The sequence below is a fragment of the Capra hircus genome, chromosome 11, assembly GCF_001704415.2.
Source record: "Capra hircus breed San Clemente chromosome 11, ASM170441v1, whole genome shotgun sequence".
NCBI lineage: Eukaryota > Metazoa > Chordata > Mammalia > Artiodactyla > Bovidae > Capra > Capra hircus.
This window is the reverse complement of record NC_030818.1, coordinates 20,908,281-20,925,719: the sequence shown is the minus strand read 5'-3', so window position 1 is coordinate 20,925,719 and position 17,439 is coordinate 20,908,281. Positions and strand designations below refer to the sequence as shown.

General features: G+C 41.3%; 1 protein-coding gene across 2 annotated transcripts in view; it reads right to left on the bottom strand.

The window, feature by feature from the left end:
- The window catches only part of GALM (galactose mutarotase), a 53,999-nt gene continuing 45,199 nt past the window's right edge, over positions 8,640 to 17,439 (bottom strand). For both annotated transcript variants that reach the window (XM_018055142.1, XM_005686511.3), the window contains 3 exons: positions 12,090 to 12,231; positions 10,448 to 10,622; positions 8,640 to 9,815 (listed from right to left, as the gene is read on the bottom strand). In XM_018055142.1, the coding sequence (XP_017910631.1) occupies positions 9,738 to 9,815; positions 10,448 to 10,622; positions 12,090 to 12,231 (395 nt within the window). In that variant the 3' untranslated portion in view covers positions 8,640 to 9,737. The remainder of the gene's footprint in view (positions 9,816 to 10,447; positions 10,623 to 12,089; positions 12,232 to 17,439) is intronic.

Below are 17,439 nucleotides of genomic sequence, written 5' to 3'. Positions count from 1 at the left end.
TTGCTTATTGCACTTGGTCAGCTTTACTTGTTCTGTATTATATAAAGATAAGTTTACTCAACAATAAATCTGCAGAGGATAAACAGTCCTGATACTCAATTTGTGGAAGTGGGAGTTCTGAGCCAAGAGTAGGAATCATTAATTCTGTAGCTTTGAGATGGATTACTAGCAGCATCCTAGAGATTAGTTATGAGAGGATAAAAATATGGAAGAGAGGTTAGGGGCAAAAAATGAATTTAAAAAGCACAGAAAATTCTATTTACCCTTACAGGAAAGGGAGTACAGGGTATTTAGGTCAAGACCTTTTTTGTAGCCGTGACAACTCCGTACCCACATTTGTTATTCCTTTTTAAAAAAAAAAAATTGCAAGGTTGGGACTACTAAGTGGATTGTGTGTTCGATTTGAAAAATGCTGGTTCATATTTAACTCCTAAATTAATAACCTGGCATTATTAACCTGGGAGCTGATTAAAGATGTCTTTGCTTTGGACATAGCACCTTACTTGGCACTCTCTCCTGGGTGTAAAAGTAAGTAAAGCATGACTTAGGACTTTACTTCTATAGTTCTCCTTCAGGCTTTGAACTAAGCTAAGTATCAAGGCAAAGTGCAATGCTGTGTTTTGCCATGTCTCCTCCATTGAGAAGAAAATTTGAGGGGTTCTTAAAATAATACTGATTTGTGGCTAGGTCAAATGAATGATTGTGTGTGTGATTTTCATCATTGTGTAGCCTATCTTGAAGTCGAGTGTTTTCCAGGATATAGTAAGCTAAGTAGGAATTGAAAGCTGTAAAGCTGACATGTTGGCAGTGAGTTTTCAATGAAGGACAGTAGCAGTGAATTCACTAGATGTGGCTCTGAGCAGTTAATTGCTTGGAGACCTTTACAGGGGAGGGTTGTATAGCCTAGAAGATGTTTATGTAATTTTATAGCTGGGAAGATGATGAAGGCATGGTTAAAGTAGAAATACTGGGGGCTTGGCTGGTGTTGGTGTTAATAACTTGGTTATTTTCTTTCCAGACTTAATGGGGAAAAGATGCTGGATAGAAGGGTTATTCTAGAACACAGAATGTAGTAGCCAAATAACTCTTCAGCCCTCAAGGCCAGTTGCCAAAGCTAATGGCTTTTCCCATTTGCCACAGGCTGCTAGCCCAACCTATTTTCCATTTCATTTCACTTTTTGATTTGGTGTATATAGCAAGAAGGCTCTACCCCTGACTCTGAGCCACCCAGTTAGATCCCCAAAAGCAACCATTGTCATTTTTACATAGATATTTTTTTCTTTTTTTGGCTGCACTGTGTGGCTTGTGGAATCTTTTTTGCCCAATCACCGATTGAAGCTGGTACCTGGCCATGAAAGCTCTGAGTCCTAACCACTGGACCGCCAGGGAAGTCCCACTCTCCTTTTTTTCTTTTTAAAAAAGATTATTTATTTATGGCTGTGCTGGGTCTTGGTTGCTGCAGTCCGGCCTTCTCTGGTTGCGGGAAGTCAGGGCTCCTCTAGTTGCAGTACATGAGCTTCTCATTGTGGTGCCTCAAGAGTGCAGGCTTAATAGTTGTAGCAGTGGGCTTAGTTGCCCCACTACATTTGGGATCTTCCTGGACCAGGGATCGAACCCATGTTCCCTGCATTGGCAGGCGGGTTCTTTACTAATGAGCCATCAAGGAGACCCTCCTTTTTTCTCTTAACACAAATACATAAGCCTTGTTTTTCTCATTAAATATCTTAGAGATCTTTTACATAAGTAAAAATGGCACTTTTTAAAAGTTGCTTACTATTAAGTTGCTTGGATGTTGCATAATTTATGCATTAAACTTTTGTGCTCCTTCAGTGTGCCAGGTACTGTTAGCTTTGGATTATAGAAGTGAGCAGTCTTTGTCTTCATTGAGCAAAAGTTCTGGAAAGGAAAGGAGCAACCACCAGGTGGGTAATAAATGATACAGAGAATAATGATACGGAGGGATAGGAGATTGGTTGTTTTTGTGTAAGGACTGGTCCAAGGAGGCCTCTGATGGTGACATTGGAGCAAGTGAGAGCCACACCGACTTCTGAGGCACAGTACAGCAAAGGCCTAAAGTAGTTTGAGTTGGAGGCTAGGAGGCCAAGAGGCAGTGAGTAGAGGTAAGAGATGGTTTAGGAAGGAGGATGTAGGATTATAGATCGTGTTGAACTTTGTATGCCTTGGAAGGGACTCCCTGTTTTCCTTGGAGAGTTTTTGCGCTACAAGTAATAGCAGTTTAATCAGTTTTCTATTCATGGATGTGAGTTGTTTCTAATTACTATTATAGAGCTGCAGTGAATAACCTTACTCAGTATGTCACGTGTAACCTTGTGTATGTATCTAGGATAATTCCTAGAAGTTGAATTGCTGGGTCAGAGGGTCTGTGCATTTATATTTTTGCTAGTACTGTTTGTCCTGGTGGAAATGTATAGGAGAGCCTATTTCTCTCTAGCATTGCCCATTTGGTACACATGGTGTAGCAACATGATGGGCTGTCAATGTTGATTTTTACCAATCTTGTGTTGAAACATGGTATCGCAACATAGTTTAATTTTGTGGTAAAATACATGTTTTCCCCCAAGGTCTGTAAATCATCATGCATTCAAACCTTGTTTAGGTTCCCTTGCTCTCAACACACCGACCTCTATCGCAGAACACTGGGCTTGCCTGTTTGCTTCTCTGCAAGGCACATGGTGATAGCAGGTACCCCGTTCTGTTTCTTCACTGCCTAGTGCTTATTAACACTTACATGTCTGATGAATGACTTCATGGATGAGTGAATGCATTCTAATCTGTTAACCCAAACAAAGTTAGAACTGTCTTTATAATTAATCACCATTTCAATTAAAAGCCCATATTTTCAGTTTAGTAGCCTATCAGACTTCTGTTTGCATCTGCTTGCAGGGGATGTAGATTCTTAGGCTGCTGTTTACAATGCCCAGCTCTACTCTGCAATTCTAATGCTAGGGTTGTGCCTCATCTGGGTTAACACTGAGAGGCTGAGAGTTCTCTGCTCAGAAAGAGTAGAAAATTTCTGTGCAGAAAATTCTCTGCTAGGAAAGGTTCAAACTTACTTCCTCTCCTCTTTAAGAACTGGTGAGCCCAGGTGAGCCTAACCTACATAAGGAAGGTCAAATCATCCATTTCTTATGACAGTCAGGTGCCTAAGTTTATGTCTTATCCACCTCTAGATTCCCTGGGATCTAAGTGACTGAAGCTTGAAGAAGGCTGGATGTGATCCTATTAAAAGACTTTATCTTGGTTAATAACATACCTTCAAGAAATCTGAGTTCTAGAAAATGAATCCTTTTCACTGCCAAGGATCAAAAAGTCTAGCTCTAAAGAAATATGATCAATTTGGCAGAGGTAAAGGGAAGATAGGTCTGTTTGTCTTGGTCATTGTCCGGAGGACCATCACCAGAGTACCTGGGCCCCTATAACAAGTTATGAATTCTTTGCCTAAGAATGGGTACTCTGTGACATTTTGTGTTACAATGGCTGAGCTGAGTAATTGCAACAGATGAAGTGCCACAAAGCTTAAAACATTTCATCTCTTGCCCTTTACAGAAAATGTTTGCAAATCCCTGATTTACACTTCCCTCTTTTTTTTTTTTTTTTTTTTTTTTTTTTTGCCATGATGCAAGGCCTGTGAGATCTTCCCTGACATTTCTCTAACTATTTAGTCTTCAACATAATGGTGCCAGGATTGTCAGTCTGGTTGCTGGTGTCTTAACAAGACATACTTTTGGTCTGGGAAGATTGTTTCTCTGACTCAGTCTTGAAGTGCTTCCTGAAACTAGAGTAAATTCTAGCTAAACACACTAATGCACTTAAAATACTAGTGAATGTGGAGACTCATTACTATGAGGAAAGCTTTTACTTTATGCCAGGGCCAGTGGTTCTCATCCCTAGTTACAAATCAGGATCACCCAGGGATCTTTAAAAACAATGTAATGAAATCAAAATAGCTGAGGGTAGCTTGAGCATTAATCTTCTAAAAAATCTCCCTTGTATGCCACAATTGAAAACTACTGCTGAAGGGGTTAGTTCTAGCCACCTCCTACTTCACTATAACATAATTAGACAGACTGGCCTGGCTTACTGCTATTATCATAAGAGAGTTAGCAGCACTCAACGTGATTCAGAGGAAGATTCTACAATACATCCTCTAGGATCCTTTAACCAACTGACCCTATGGAATGGAACCTTTCAATGAAAAAGGAGTTTATATTAGTACCACTAGAGGTCACTGTGCTCAAGAGAAATACTCATTTTTTAAAAAGGTAACATTCTGTTCAAGAAATTTGAAGGGCTGTTTATCAGAACTGTTTGGGTTTTGTCCAACACTAAGTGAACTCCAAACATGGCCCCTGGTCACAATAATTGCTTATAATTGTTATAGCTTCGCGATGTGTTAATTGTTTTATTGTCAAATATCTCTAGTATTACTGCTTGTTTAAAGGTCAGATTTTCTGATATTAATGTAGCCACTCTTCCTATTTTATGGTTACTGTTTTTATGGTATATCTTTTCATCTATTTACTTTCAGCTTATCAGTGCATATACAGTTGACCCTTAAATAGCACAGGTTTGACCAGCATGGTCTTCCCTGGTGGCTCAGCCGGTAAAGAGTCTGCCTGCAGTGTGGGAGGCCCAGGTTCAATCCCCGGGTCAGGAAGATCCCAGAGACGGAAATGGCAACCCACTCCAGTATTTTTGCCTGGAGAATTCCATGGACGGAGGAGCCTGGTGGGCCTGCAGTGCGTGGAGTCACAAAGAGTCGGACACGACTAAGTGACTAACACTTGACCAGCATGGCCTACTTACACACAGATCTGAGTGCCTAACACTTGACCAGCATGGCCTACTTACAGACATGTTTTTCAGTAGATGCTGTATACCTACATGATTGGCAGAGGTAGAACCACCGGTGCAGATGGCTGTAGTTGCATGTGGGTTTCTGACTGGGTGGTCATGGTGGTGGGGTACTTCCAAGACAACTGGAATTAGTTGCCAGATCTTGACTTTTAATTCAGTCTTACAGACTGCCTTTTGGTTTAAGCAATCTACATATAGAATTATTAGTATGGTTGGGTTTATGTTTGAGGTTTATTGTTTTCTGTATGTCTCCTGTCTTTTTACCATTTTGTATTAAATATTTTTTTAGTGTACTATTCAAATTCCTCTTGATTTTTTTTAAACTGTATTTTTTAGTTATCTCCTGAGTGGTTGTATCTTGTTACTGTTCAGTCACAGTTGTGTTCGACTCTTTGTGACCCCATGAACTGCAGCACACCAGGCTTTCCTGTCCTTCACCATCTCCAGGATCTTGCTCAAACTCAGGTACATCGAGTTAATGATGCCATCAACCATCTCATCCTCTGTTGTTCCCTTTTCATTCAAATCAGGTGGTCAAAGTATTGGAGTTTCAGCTTTAGCATCAGTCCTTCCAAGGAATATTCAAGACTCATTTCCTTTAGGATTGACTGGTTGGATCTCCTTGCAGTCCAAGGGACTCTAAGAGTCTTCTCCAACACCATAGTTCAAAAGCATCAATTCTTCGACGCTCAGCTTTCTTTATGGTCCAACTCACATCCATACATGATTACTGGAAAAACCATAGCTTTAACTATACAGCTGGACTTTAATTTATTACAGTCTCCTTCAGATTAATAGTCTGGTAAAATCCAGAAATTTTGCTCCAGTATATTTTCCCAAACTTCCCTCCCTGTGCTATATTACATGTTACAAACTCGATGACATGGTGTTTAATTATTGCCTCATACAACCTTCTGTCTTTCAAAGAAAAGATGAGAAAATTTACCGTTTCTGGTATTTTTCCTTTCTTTCCATGGGTTTGAGTTACTGTCTTAATTCCCTTGCAGCATTAAAGGAAGACTTCTCTAGTATTTCTTGTAAGTAGTTCTGCTAGCAGTGAGTTTTCTGATCTGGAAATGTTTTTATCCCACTTTTGCATTTGAAGGGTAATTTGGGGGTTTAAACACATTGTGCCTTTTACTGCCTCCTGCCCTCTGTTGAAGGCAAAAAGTCAGATGTTAATTGTGTTGGTGGTCTCCTGTAGTGACGAGACTTTTTTCCTCTTGCTTTCAAATTTTTTCTGTCTTCAGGTTCATTTATTTTTTTTCCCTGCCATTTTAAATCTGCTTCTGAGCCTCTGTAGTTGGAACTGTCATTGGTTATTGTACCTTTCAACCTCAGAATTTTGCTTGGTTCTTTTTTTAATAATCTCTGTTCAGTATTTTGGCTATTTCTAAAAGAACATTCTTGTGTTTATTTTGAAGCTCAGCTTTGTAGGGGTTGCCCTGCGTCTGCATAGCTGGCTCAGTGGTCAGCAACTGGGTAGTAGTGCTCACACATTTCAATCCAGATTACTGTCCTCTGCTGATGGATCTGTGTGAAGGTAGGGAGTGGATTCAGTGTTCAGACACTTTTTCAAATCTGTTTTTGTTTTTGCTTTTTGCTACGTCCTTTTAATTTCCTTTGTGTGTGCCTGCTGCATCAGAGTTGGCCAGGAGTGTGTGTGTGAATAGCTTGACCCCCTCTGGTCTTTGCTGTGCATGTGTAGCCTCTGATCACCCAGAAGTGTGCTTGTTCTAACCACACACAGTTGCAACCTCAGGCTAGTAGAGCCATCAGCCTCCCTGCTTATAGAGCACCAAGATCACTATTTTTATTAACAAAGCAGTTGGGTATGGATATGACCTACCACTCCAAACTGAGAGAACCCTCCCATGCCCGAAACCACAGTGGTAGCGGTCCCCTGGTCTTCATGCTCTGTTTCGCCCTGGCAGAAGCTCCACTGCAAGTGAGCTAGGGAAGTAAAGGGAATGGGAGCAGCCCCAGGCAAGGATGCCACAGTCTTACAGTTTCTACTCAAAATTCAGCAGTTTTTCAAACAAACATGTCTTGTATGTTTTGGGTTAGTTGCCAGAGTGACAAACCTGTTTTGTCTCAGTTTTTTTCTGCATTATAGTTGCTTTTTTGAGGAGAGAGTTTGCTGACCTCACTTAGCCACAGCTGGCAGTGCTACCCAGATCATCTGAGACATTCATTATGATTTCAGTAATTGAATTCGAGAAGCTAGAACTTAAAAAGGAGAAGAAAAAAATTCCTTGATTGGAAAAGGATTGCAGTCCTGTCCAAACTCTCCAAATAGCCCAGGGAACTAGATCCCACATGCCACAACTAGGAGTTCACATGCCACAACAAAGATCAAAGATCCCACATGCTGCATGCAACTAAGACCTGGAGCAGCCAAATAAACATTAAAAAAAAAAAAGCCCATTGCAAACTTCTGATTCCGTTGTTTCGTTTTAAACAGCTATCGGTTATAACTGGTGATGGGACTGGCTAGGGAGCAGGGTATATGCTGTGCTTTCTGTTTTCTGCTGGTAGTTTTTCATGTTCTACTTTTTGCAAATGATCCATTTATTCATTGATGCTAGCTAGTTTCCTTTAGTCTTCAGAGATTAAACTTGTCATTGGTCACCTAACAGTCACAACAGTTCAACGTCCGTAGCATACATCTTAGACTTTATAGCAATGATCGTGCAGATTATTTAATGTTAAATCTTACCTTGTTAGGCAAAATGGGTGGGAACTGGAAAAACGAAAATCTCAGTCAGTGATAAGAACTTGTGTCATGAATTTGAAACAAAGGAATCCATAGATCATTGAACTGAAGTCAACAATATGCTCACCTGTGAAAGACCAGAACTCAGAATAATACAGCACTAGTTTGGTCGTGGGTGGGGGGATGTATGGTAAAGAAGGCATGGACTTCTGGGGACCTGGAGACTTACTCTTGGTGGGGGTTGCATTTGAGTAGATATTTACAACAAGTCTTTAATAATTCTATAATATATGGTGTTTTCCATACCAAATAATACCATGGTTGGTTTTCACCACATTAGTTGTACTCTTGGCCGCTTTAGTTTCTGCCTGCAGACTTATACTCATCCTCCACATAATTACAGTCTGTTCCCTTTGCCTCAGAGGTGAGAAAACAGGCCAAGTGAAATTAGACTGTTTGCACATGTAGCAAAAGCCAGGAGCAAAGTCAGTGGTCAGGGCTCCCAGCTCTGTCATGATGCAGTTTGACATCATCTAGTTGTTCCTGTTAGTCTTGTTTTCCCCAAAGAGATTTGTGATGTTCCTAAGGAACATACTACATCTTGGACATCACCTCTTGAACTGCTTAAAAGACCCTGGAGAGCACGGTTAAGTGCTTAGGAAATTCATGTCAAAGTGAATTAAAAAATAAACAGTATCTTCTAAAAATAAACGGGTGGCAGAGGACGAGATGATTAGATAGCATCACTGACTCAATGGACATAAATTTGAGCAAACTCCAGGAGATAATGTAGGATACTGTACTCTTATAGAAGATACTGTAGCCTGGTGTGCTGCAGTCCATGGGCCCAGAGAGTCAAACTAGGCTTAGCAACTGAACAACAACAAAGAGAAAGGGAAGTGTACAGGAAGCTCCACAAGCTGCTAGTTAGATAGTATTCCCAGCTAGGGCTGGGACTGGAGCGCATAGCAGAATCCAGAACACACGGTTTATATTTGATCCATTTCCCAAAGGTTCACGCCTGACAGAATGAAGAAACTGGGAATTTTTTGAAGGTGCAGATTTTGATTTTATTTGATTATTAGTGTATAACAGTATAAAATACATTTCTTTAAAAGCCACCAACCCAAACCCATCACTGATGATTCAATTAGGAAAGGTGGGAAGCCCAGGCTGATCTATATAACATGTGCTCTCCAGTGCAGTTTGTAGTTCTCTCAGTTAAGGCCCTCTCCTCACACTAACACTGCTCCTGTCTCCAGTGACTTCCTTCCTATGCCTTGGCTGAATTGGCCTTCTCAGTTAACTGTGAAGGCAGAGAATCAGATTTACAGATTCTTTCTGGACATTTTGATCTTGCATCTTAAATCACATCATCTATAAAGCTCAAACAGACTCACACTTCTTTTTATAAAAGTGAATTTGGGAAGAAAGCCTGGCTAACAGGATTAGACTCCTCTGTGCCCATCAGTTGATGCTAGGGATGCTCCTGAAGACGAGTGGAGGCAAAGAAGGGGACTTGAATTTGCACATTTTTCATGCAAATAACCCGATTTAGAGTCTTGGTTAAAATTTTCCCTAGTTCAGTGTCTTTAGGTGAGTCATTTATCCCCTCTAAGACTCAGCTGACTCTCGTCTCCATCATCTGTTGCCTTATTGAGGCAGACAGGGTCCCTCTGCCACCAGGCTGAATGAGCTAAGTGACCTGAAAATGCCATAGGATGCATAGGGCAAGGTGATGTGAGCTAGAGAAAGGGGGGGAAAAAAGGACTGAGTAGGATCAAAGAAAGAAAGGGTGGAAAGTAGACAAGAAAGAGGCAGAATGGACAGATGGAGCCAATGCATGGAGCCCAGGTGCCACTTCTGGGCTAGGATCAAGGCTGAATGATAGGTCACATGGGTGGTTGGGTACCCTTCACTTCACAGAGAGGAGAGCTGGTCATTAGACCTGGCCTGGAGCCAGTCTTGGGGAAGGAAATCAACATTCAGACCTGACTACCCTGACTGCTACCATTTGTATGATTTTAAATCACAGGATCACTTTGAAAGCCTCTAAATCTTCAACTCATCTCTTCATAGGAGAGTCAGGCTGCTAAAGGGGTTCTCAGCCTGGCCTTGGAGCAGGACATATCTTTACATTTCCTTAAGCCACAGAAAACTTGAACCAAGTGGTATGGTCATACTCCTCACCAGGCTTCAGCAACACAGGAGGAAAGTGGGGCTGTGAAGAGGAAAACAATACAGGTTACACCTTGCCAACCCAGGTTGCACCGTTAACCATTCAGGATGGCTTCTGGACTGGTCTCTAGACCAGTTCTAATGTGAACTAGTTGCCAGGGTAAGAACTATTTATTATTGGTTTGCAATGAGATAAACTTGAACCAGCTTGAAAATCAACCACATCACTAAACACACTTTGTCACAGCAAGACTTTCTTAATGAAAGAAGAGGGGTTGATTTACATTCTGGTGCAGGCTGCAAGTGTCTTATTATGGGCTTGAACTTTGAGGAGCATTACTCTAGGCAATAGCTGGGAAAGAAAGGAGAAAGTGAAAAGATGAAAAGATTTGGAGGATCATCTTAACAGTGTAGTTGTATAAAATAAGTAAATATTCATAAGGAGAAAGGTTAAACTGAGTAAAGGCTTTGAAGGTACAAAATAAAGTTTTTTTTTTAATATGTAAATGCCATGTTAGTAACATGGCTAAGAATTTCCTATGTTTATCTTGACTTGGAGAAGAGAACACACATAGACTTTTGAATCATACAGATCTGACTTGAGTGTTGTGATCTCCGTCATCTGGTATGACCTTGGACATACCACCACTCTAACAAGCTGGCTTGTGGACTTACCTGATTGACTGCATCAGGCCAGCTCTGAGTTTCAAGGCAGAATCCGGAGTGCTTGGGGTAGACTGCTCCACTCTTGCCCTTCAGCGTGCCATCCAGGAAGTTGCCCGTGTAAAACTGGACCCCAGGTTGGGTGGTGTACACTTCCAGCACCCGCCCGCTTCCAGCATGATGGACCCTAGAGATAAAGCCAGACCACATATACGTAGATCCAGGGTGAAAAAGCAGACAGGGAGAAGCTGGGAAGCAGCTTTGAGATAGGAGTCAGACCCAGCCACGCAGCGAGACAGGATATGGAAGAGACAAAGATGAGAAGAGCACGGTAGGAGATTCTCGCAGCCTCTCAGGGGAGGTGTAAGTAGGTGGTTTGCTTTCTTTTTTTTTTTTTTAAGTAGGGGGTTTTGAGGATTCACAGTAGCACCTTCCCACTCTGAGCTCAGCTTCCCTGGGGAAGGCAAAAGTGACTCACCCTAGTCAGATATGTTTGTGTGTCAGGGGAGCCACGTTGGACAGAGGCAGTTTTAGGGCTCTGGGGGGAGACTGGAATAATTTCTCATAAGGAGCTGGAGCTCTCTGCTTGGTCTGACAAGACCACCAATTATGTCGTTTGAAAGAGAAGCAATGCTTTTCTAAGTTAAACTACCTGCCGCCCTGGGGCTAGAGCAGGCAGGGGGCTCCTTAGTCAGCTATCCCCCCAGAACAGGCTGCTAGACTGTTCCCTTTTTCTAAAAAAAGAAAAGCCTCTACAGAGGAGAGAGTACCCACTTGGTCTTATATTGGGGGTCAAAGGGATATACATAAGGCTAGGTCTCTCACAGCCTTATCAAGGTAAAACATCCCACAGTGAGGTTCAGGGAAAGATGTTTAGAAAGAGAAAGGCCAGGGATTGAACAGCCAGAGAAGGCAGGAGTGGCAAGAGGTCTCCTCAGGTGGAGGTCGTCTGGGGAGGGATGTGAATAGGAGGCACAGAGGAGAGTGGGCCGGAGCTAGAGGAACACGACTGGGGTTGGTGCTGGGGCTGTGAGGGAGAGAAGGCTTCTGAAGTTCTTTCTGTTTCTATTAGCGCTTCAGTCATTTTCTCTGCTTTATTTAAGGTCCGTCCATTCTACAAACATGTATTGATTATGTGCTAGTGCCAAGCATGGTGTTAGGTGTCAAGGGATTCACAAAGATGAGATGATGTGAAGTACTCGGACTTTAGTGAGGAGAGTGTGGACACAGATGCTTATCAGACAGGCTGGAGGTGGGGAGCACTATAGGGGAAACGTAACCTCCAGCTTTCCCTGCAAAGAAGCAGAGCATACATCATGAGTCAAGAAAGGACGAAGGACTCCGAAGTTCAAGGAAAGCAGAGGTGACTTTAGTCAGGAGGAACTGGCACTTCTAGTGGAAGAAAAAAAGGCCTGAGAGATGGGGCAGAGATGGGGAGAGAGGAGACAAAGAGACAGAGTGCCAGGCAGGGATAAAGGCAGATGGGGGGCGGGGATGAAGTCACCCGTGGAACAGGAGCTTTGAAAAGACACTAGAGTTGTGGGAGACAGTCCCCTGCAGCATAGTAACTGGCATTAATAGGGCCAGAGGAAAAGCTCCTCGAATAGGAGTTGGGATCTCTTCCCAACAGAGACAGCAAATGAAAAGTACCTACCGTGCACAGAAACGCTTTTCTTTAGATCCCTTCAGACAGAAATTGTGGTCAAAGCCATTCACGTGGAACTCCTGCAGGTGTTTTCCAAGCTCCACTGGCTTCCTCAGGTCAAATGCCGTTCCTTGCACTGAAGCAATTTCTCCTGGTGGGAAGAAGCAGAAAAAGAGAGTGATAAATGCCTGAATAAAATCTTTATACCCTAAAGACCCTACTGGTTCTACCCTCCCAGCCTTAATTTCAATTTGTAAAGGAGGTGGGAGTCAGATCTTAAGAAGAATAAATTATTAGATTTCCTTAATTGTAAGGTGTTACTGACAGCAAGATGATAAAGTTCAGAATCACTCAAGTGTGGAAAGAAGTACAAAAATCAAGGAAGCACTTAATTTTCATTAAAGGATAAGGTGGGTAAGGGTTGTCCTAACTGTTGAGTCAGTTACCTTGTTGACATTTCTTGCTTTAATTCTGAGATACCCCAGGGCTCATATCCAAGCATCAGCACCTGGTACTGGCTAACTAGATGCTAACAGTGGCCCTGAGATTAGTGATTTTCAAACCATTTGGTGCCATTATTGCCAAAGTGACACTGGTAACCACTCTTCCTCAGTCACTTCCCTGAGTGGTCTTTATACTTGAACTGTAGGGGGAACTGTTAATAACAACACTGGGACAAATGAGTTAACCAGGACAGTCTGGGGCAAACCAGGATGTATGGTTGCTCCACTATTAGCCAGTTTTAGAGTCAAAGCTTTGTGTCTCTAGGAGTGATTCTTGAAGGTGTTATAGTTGGCAAGCACTGCTCCCTTCCAATGTGTAAGCCAGATTCCTCAACCTCTAATAGGTACATTTGTTCTTATCAAGGTGAGACATTCTGAAGCCTCTTTACGATGATGTGCATGGGAGGGACCAGTCCTGGGGAGGACACTGCAGTATGAAGACCCTCAACCTTTCAAGAGAAAAGTACAGAAGGAATCTGGATGGAAGCCCCATCTTGGTGGTTATTACACAACAAATGATGCCCAGTCAAGAACATCCCTTCGTGACATCACAGAACTCAAGGATGCTGGGACCAGCAGGATTTTCAGAGCTCGTCGTTTCCAAACTACTCATGTAACAGATGAGACTAAGACCCACAAAACTTTTGATATTGTCAAAAAAACAACCTGTGATGTTAATACACACATTTCATCAGTTTATTATAAGATACTTTCATAATTTAAAATCTCTGAAATCACATCATATCATGTTTTAACTGGTAGAGATTTTGTTTGTTTATTTCATGGTATGTAAAATAAGGGCTTCCCCAGTGGCTCAGCAGTAAAGAATCCACCCGCAATGATCCCCTGGAGACAGAAACAGCAACCCACTCCAATATTCTTGTCTGGGAAATCCCATGGACAGGGGAGCCTGGCTACAGTCCATGGGGTTGCAAAACAGTTGGACACAACTGAGTAACTAAATAACAACAATCATGTAAAATAATGGTGAAGTTTACAATTAGTGGCATTTTAGAGTTGATAAAATATGTGAAAATAGTTTACCGCATCTTCTGCTCTGCTAAAACCACTAAGGAGAAGTCTGGCCTTCAAGGGTAGAAAAGAGGAATCAGAATTATCTTGTGAGTGAACTTTCTAGAGATACAAGGGAAAGAGTGAATTTCTCAATAGACAATCCTCTAGACAGGGTTTGCCAAAAGACTGTAACATGGATTTTACGTTCTTCTGAATCTTGTGCCATTTTGCTTTATTACCTTTCATTCTTTTCCCAACCTTCAGGTCAGTTCTTTAGATGTTAGGCCGAGCATCAAACAAGCTACACAAATATTTTGAATTGCGCTCCATTAAGAAAGCTCAAGGAATGTGGGGGACGCTTCCCCCCATAGGCATGTTCCTGGAGTGTGTAAAAGCCAAAGCAATGGGCTCGGTGCCATTCACTCAGTCACTCTTTTGATTGATCAACACTTATTCAACACCTACTGTATGCCAGGCACTCTGATGGGCAGAGATGCCACATAGATGAGACATGGAACATATCTTTTTAAGCTGCTTGCAGCCTTAAGGAGGAAATGGACATATAAGCAATTCATAACCACAGTGTGCAGAGTGCTCCAGCAGAGACAGCTATAGGAGGAAGATAGGCAGTGTGAATGGGCTGGCTTAGACGTGGCAGACTAGGGAGATTTCATGGATAAAAGTTTAGCAGTTGAGCTGAGACTTGAGGTGAGGTCATAGTAGGCTGAATGGGTGAAGAAGTTTGAAGAATAACTGATATGGAGAAAGATGGCTTAAGTACAAGGTGATTTGTGTGTGTTTATCATAGCAGTAATAGCAGCAAAGGCAGTAGTAGTAATAGTAACAGTAGTCGGGTAGAACCTGCCTCAGATAAGGAAAGAGGTTAAGCTAAATTAGATGACATCACTTCTCTGGGCCTGGGGTTTTTCATCAGTGCAATGAATAAATTGGACTAAATCACTGACTTTCAACCCCTACCCCATTCCTGCAGAATTTATTGTTAATATTCAGAGGGGAGCTCAATAAACACACACACACATAAAATAAATATACATATATAGTTGACCCCTGAAAAACATGGGTTTGAAATGTGTGGTCCACTTATGCGTGGATTTTTTTTCAATAATATTACAGTACCACACTGTCCTTGACTGGTCGAATACTTGGATTTGGAGGGGAGGGCCAACTGTCAAGTTATAGGTGGATTTTCGACTGCATGGAGGGTTAGTGCCCCTACCCTCTGCATTGTTCAAAGGTCAACTGTACACAACATAAAATACATATATATATAGGGACTTCCCTGGTGGTCCAGTGGTTAAGAACCTACCTGCCAATGCAGGGCCACAACTAGAGAAAGCCTGTGTGCAGCAACAAAGACCCAGCACAACCAAAAATATGGAAATAAAGATTTACAAATACAAATATATATAAGCTAGAGTGAAGCCAGTACAGGCTCTGAGCAGCTCAGCTAGAAAACCCCAGGAACAGATAATAGCAGAGGTCTTTGCCATCTTACCCTAGAAGTATGACTCAGCAGTGAGAAGCCCCTGGTCCTAGGCTCTTTCCCCAAATACAAGGAATCCTAGGTTCCTCTGCAGCAGGCCCACCAATCTGGCCAATCTTGAGAGGAAAAGCGGAAAGGGACAGAGCCTCACACACGATACAGTTTAGTCCTTTTAAAAGTGTTGTATTGTCCCAGAACTTTATATTTTAGAGGCAAGTACAGACATTAGATCTTTAACATATTCTTTCAGGATGTGAGTCATTTTTCCTTTCATGTGGTCAGATGGAGATGTTTTAGGAACTTGGTTTCATCTGTTTTTTGAGAAACAGTGGAGCTAGAATCTTAGAGGCTAAGAAAAATTAGGAACTTGTATCTTACCATTAAAAAAAAATTAAATAGGTAAAAAGAGAACTGATTTTTAGTCATTTAAAGCATTTGGTTCTGTTTCTGTGAGTTCCTAAATACTATGTAACAGGGATGTCTGCCTTTGGGTGAAAAGAGGGTATTCTTTTTTCAACTCAGAACTTCTGCTCAGAAATGTATTCTTCCTGATGAATGAGGAATGGGGTCTTTGAGTTCACACAGAGCTGCAAGGGGGCCTGGAGTCCAAAGCACCTGAGAGAGACAGGGAGGCCTGGCCAAGACCATTCCAGAGTCTCGTGTCCATGTTCAACCAAGAGAATCTTTCTCTTACCAGAGTCAGCTTTAGGAAAAGTTAAGTAGTATTCTTGAAAACATCCTTTAAAAGCATTTATTTCCTTTGTCTTGGTTCTACTTTTCCAAAAAAAATTCTTGAGTAGGTAATATTTACACATGTAATCAGTTTAAAAGATGACAAATGTGAAAGGTACAAAGTAATGCTCTGTAGTGTAAAGAAGTTCTCTCTTTTCCGTTCCCCACAGACCCAGCTTCTTTCAACAGAAGCAACCACTGCCACTTGTTTCTCACGCAGCTTCCAGAGATGTTACGAGAATACCCAAGCATCTAGGTGCATATCCACAAAACACAGCCTGTTTCCACCTTGACCTTTTCACTCAATTTATCTCGGAGACTGTTGCTAAATGTATGCCTGTATTTCATTGGACAACTCCACTGCACTCGTATTTTTCTCCATTTTTCTCTGATAATCTATTTAAAATTTCTTTTGGGGCTCACAATTGAAAATTTATATATTTTCCTAGAAAATTATCCATTTCGTCTATATTACTCTCATGTTTATTTGCAGAGAGTTGAGAAAAGAAATAATTTATGATCCTTTCAGTTCCATCTGTCTGTGGTTATTTGCCTCTGCTCGTATGTAATTCTGTGGACTGAATATGTTATCTACTGTTATATTTATTTTATTGGGTTATTTTCCCCCTCAGTGAAGTGGCCCTTGGATTTATGCACTACCTTTTCTGATTCTTTTCAAAATTATAGTTTCTTTTATTTTTGTTAATTTTTCTTTTGTTCTCTTGGATTTATTTTTTAATTCTTTTTCAAATATCTTGTATTAGATGCCTAATTCATTTAATTTCACAAGTTGTAATTAACATATAAGTAGTGCTAAAATTTTCTGAGTATTACTTTAATTATAGCACATGTAGGCAGTTTCATTACCGATAATTATAATATTATACTATTTATTTACTATATAGTCCTATATATTATGTATACATTTCCATTATACATAATTATTTTTCTGATATCCCTAATTCTTGGGTTTGGCTTCCTTTAAAAAAAGTTTTTTGGTTTTTTATTTTTACTTCCTTTTGTGTTTTTTTTTGGCCACACCACTCAGCATGTGGGATCTTAGTTACCTAACCAGGGATCTAACCCGCAGCTCTTGAATTGGAAGGGTGGAGTCCTAACCACTGGGCCAAGAGTGAAGCCCCTTGACTTCTCTTTTGATCCAAGAATTATTAAGAGTTCAAACATTTCTAAGTCAATATTGGCTGCATTGTATTTTGTGAAAGTGCTAGAGGTTTTCTTCATGGTCTTAGATACAGCCATTTTGGGGTGAACTTTCATTGTGAACTGCACCCTTTATCATTTCCAAGTGTCTTCCTTTGTGTAACCGAAGGCTTTCTGTCCTGAAATCAGTCTTTTCTGATATTCAGATTGAGACCCTCTGCTCCTTGGGCTTTCACTTGCTTGGTTTGCTTTCGAGTGCTCATATTTTGAACCTTTCAAACCAAGTTAATCACTTGGTTTGTACATGGCATTCTGTTGGGGTTTTTTGTGTGAGACTGTTTAATAGCAGCTATTAAGATGACATGGACTTCCCGGATGGCACTGGTGGTAGAGAACCTGTCTGACAATGCAGGAGACGTAAGAGACATAAGCGACTTGGATTGGA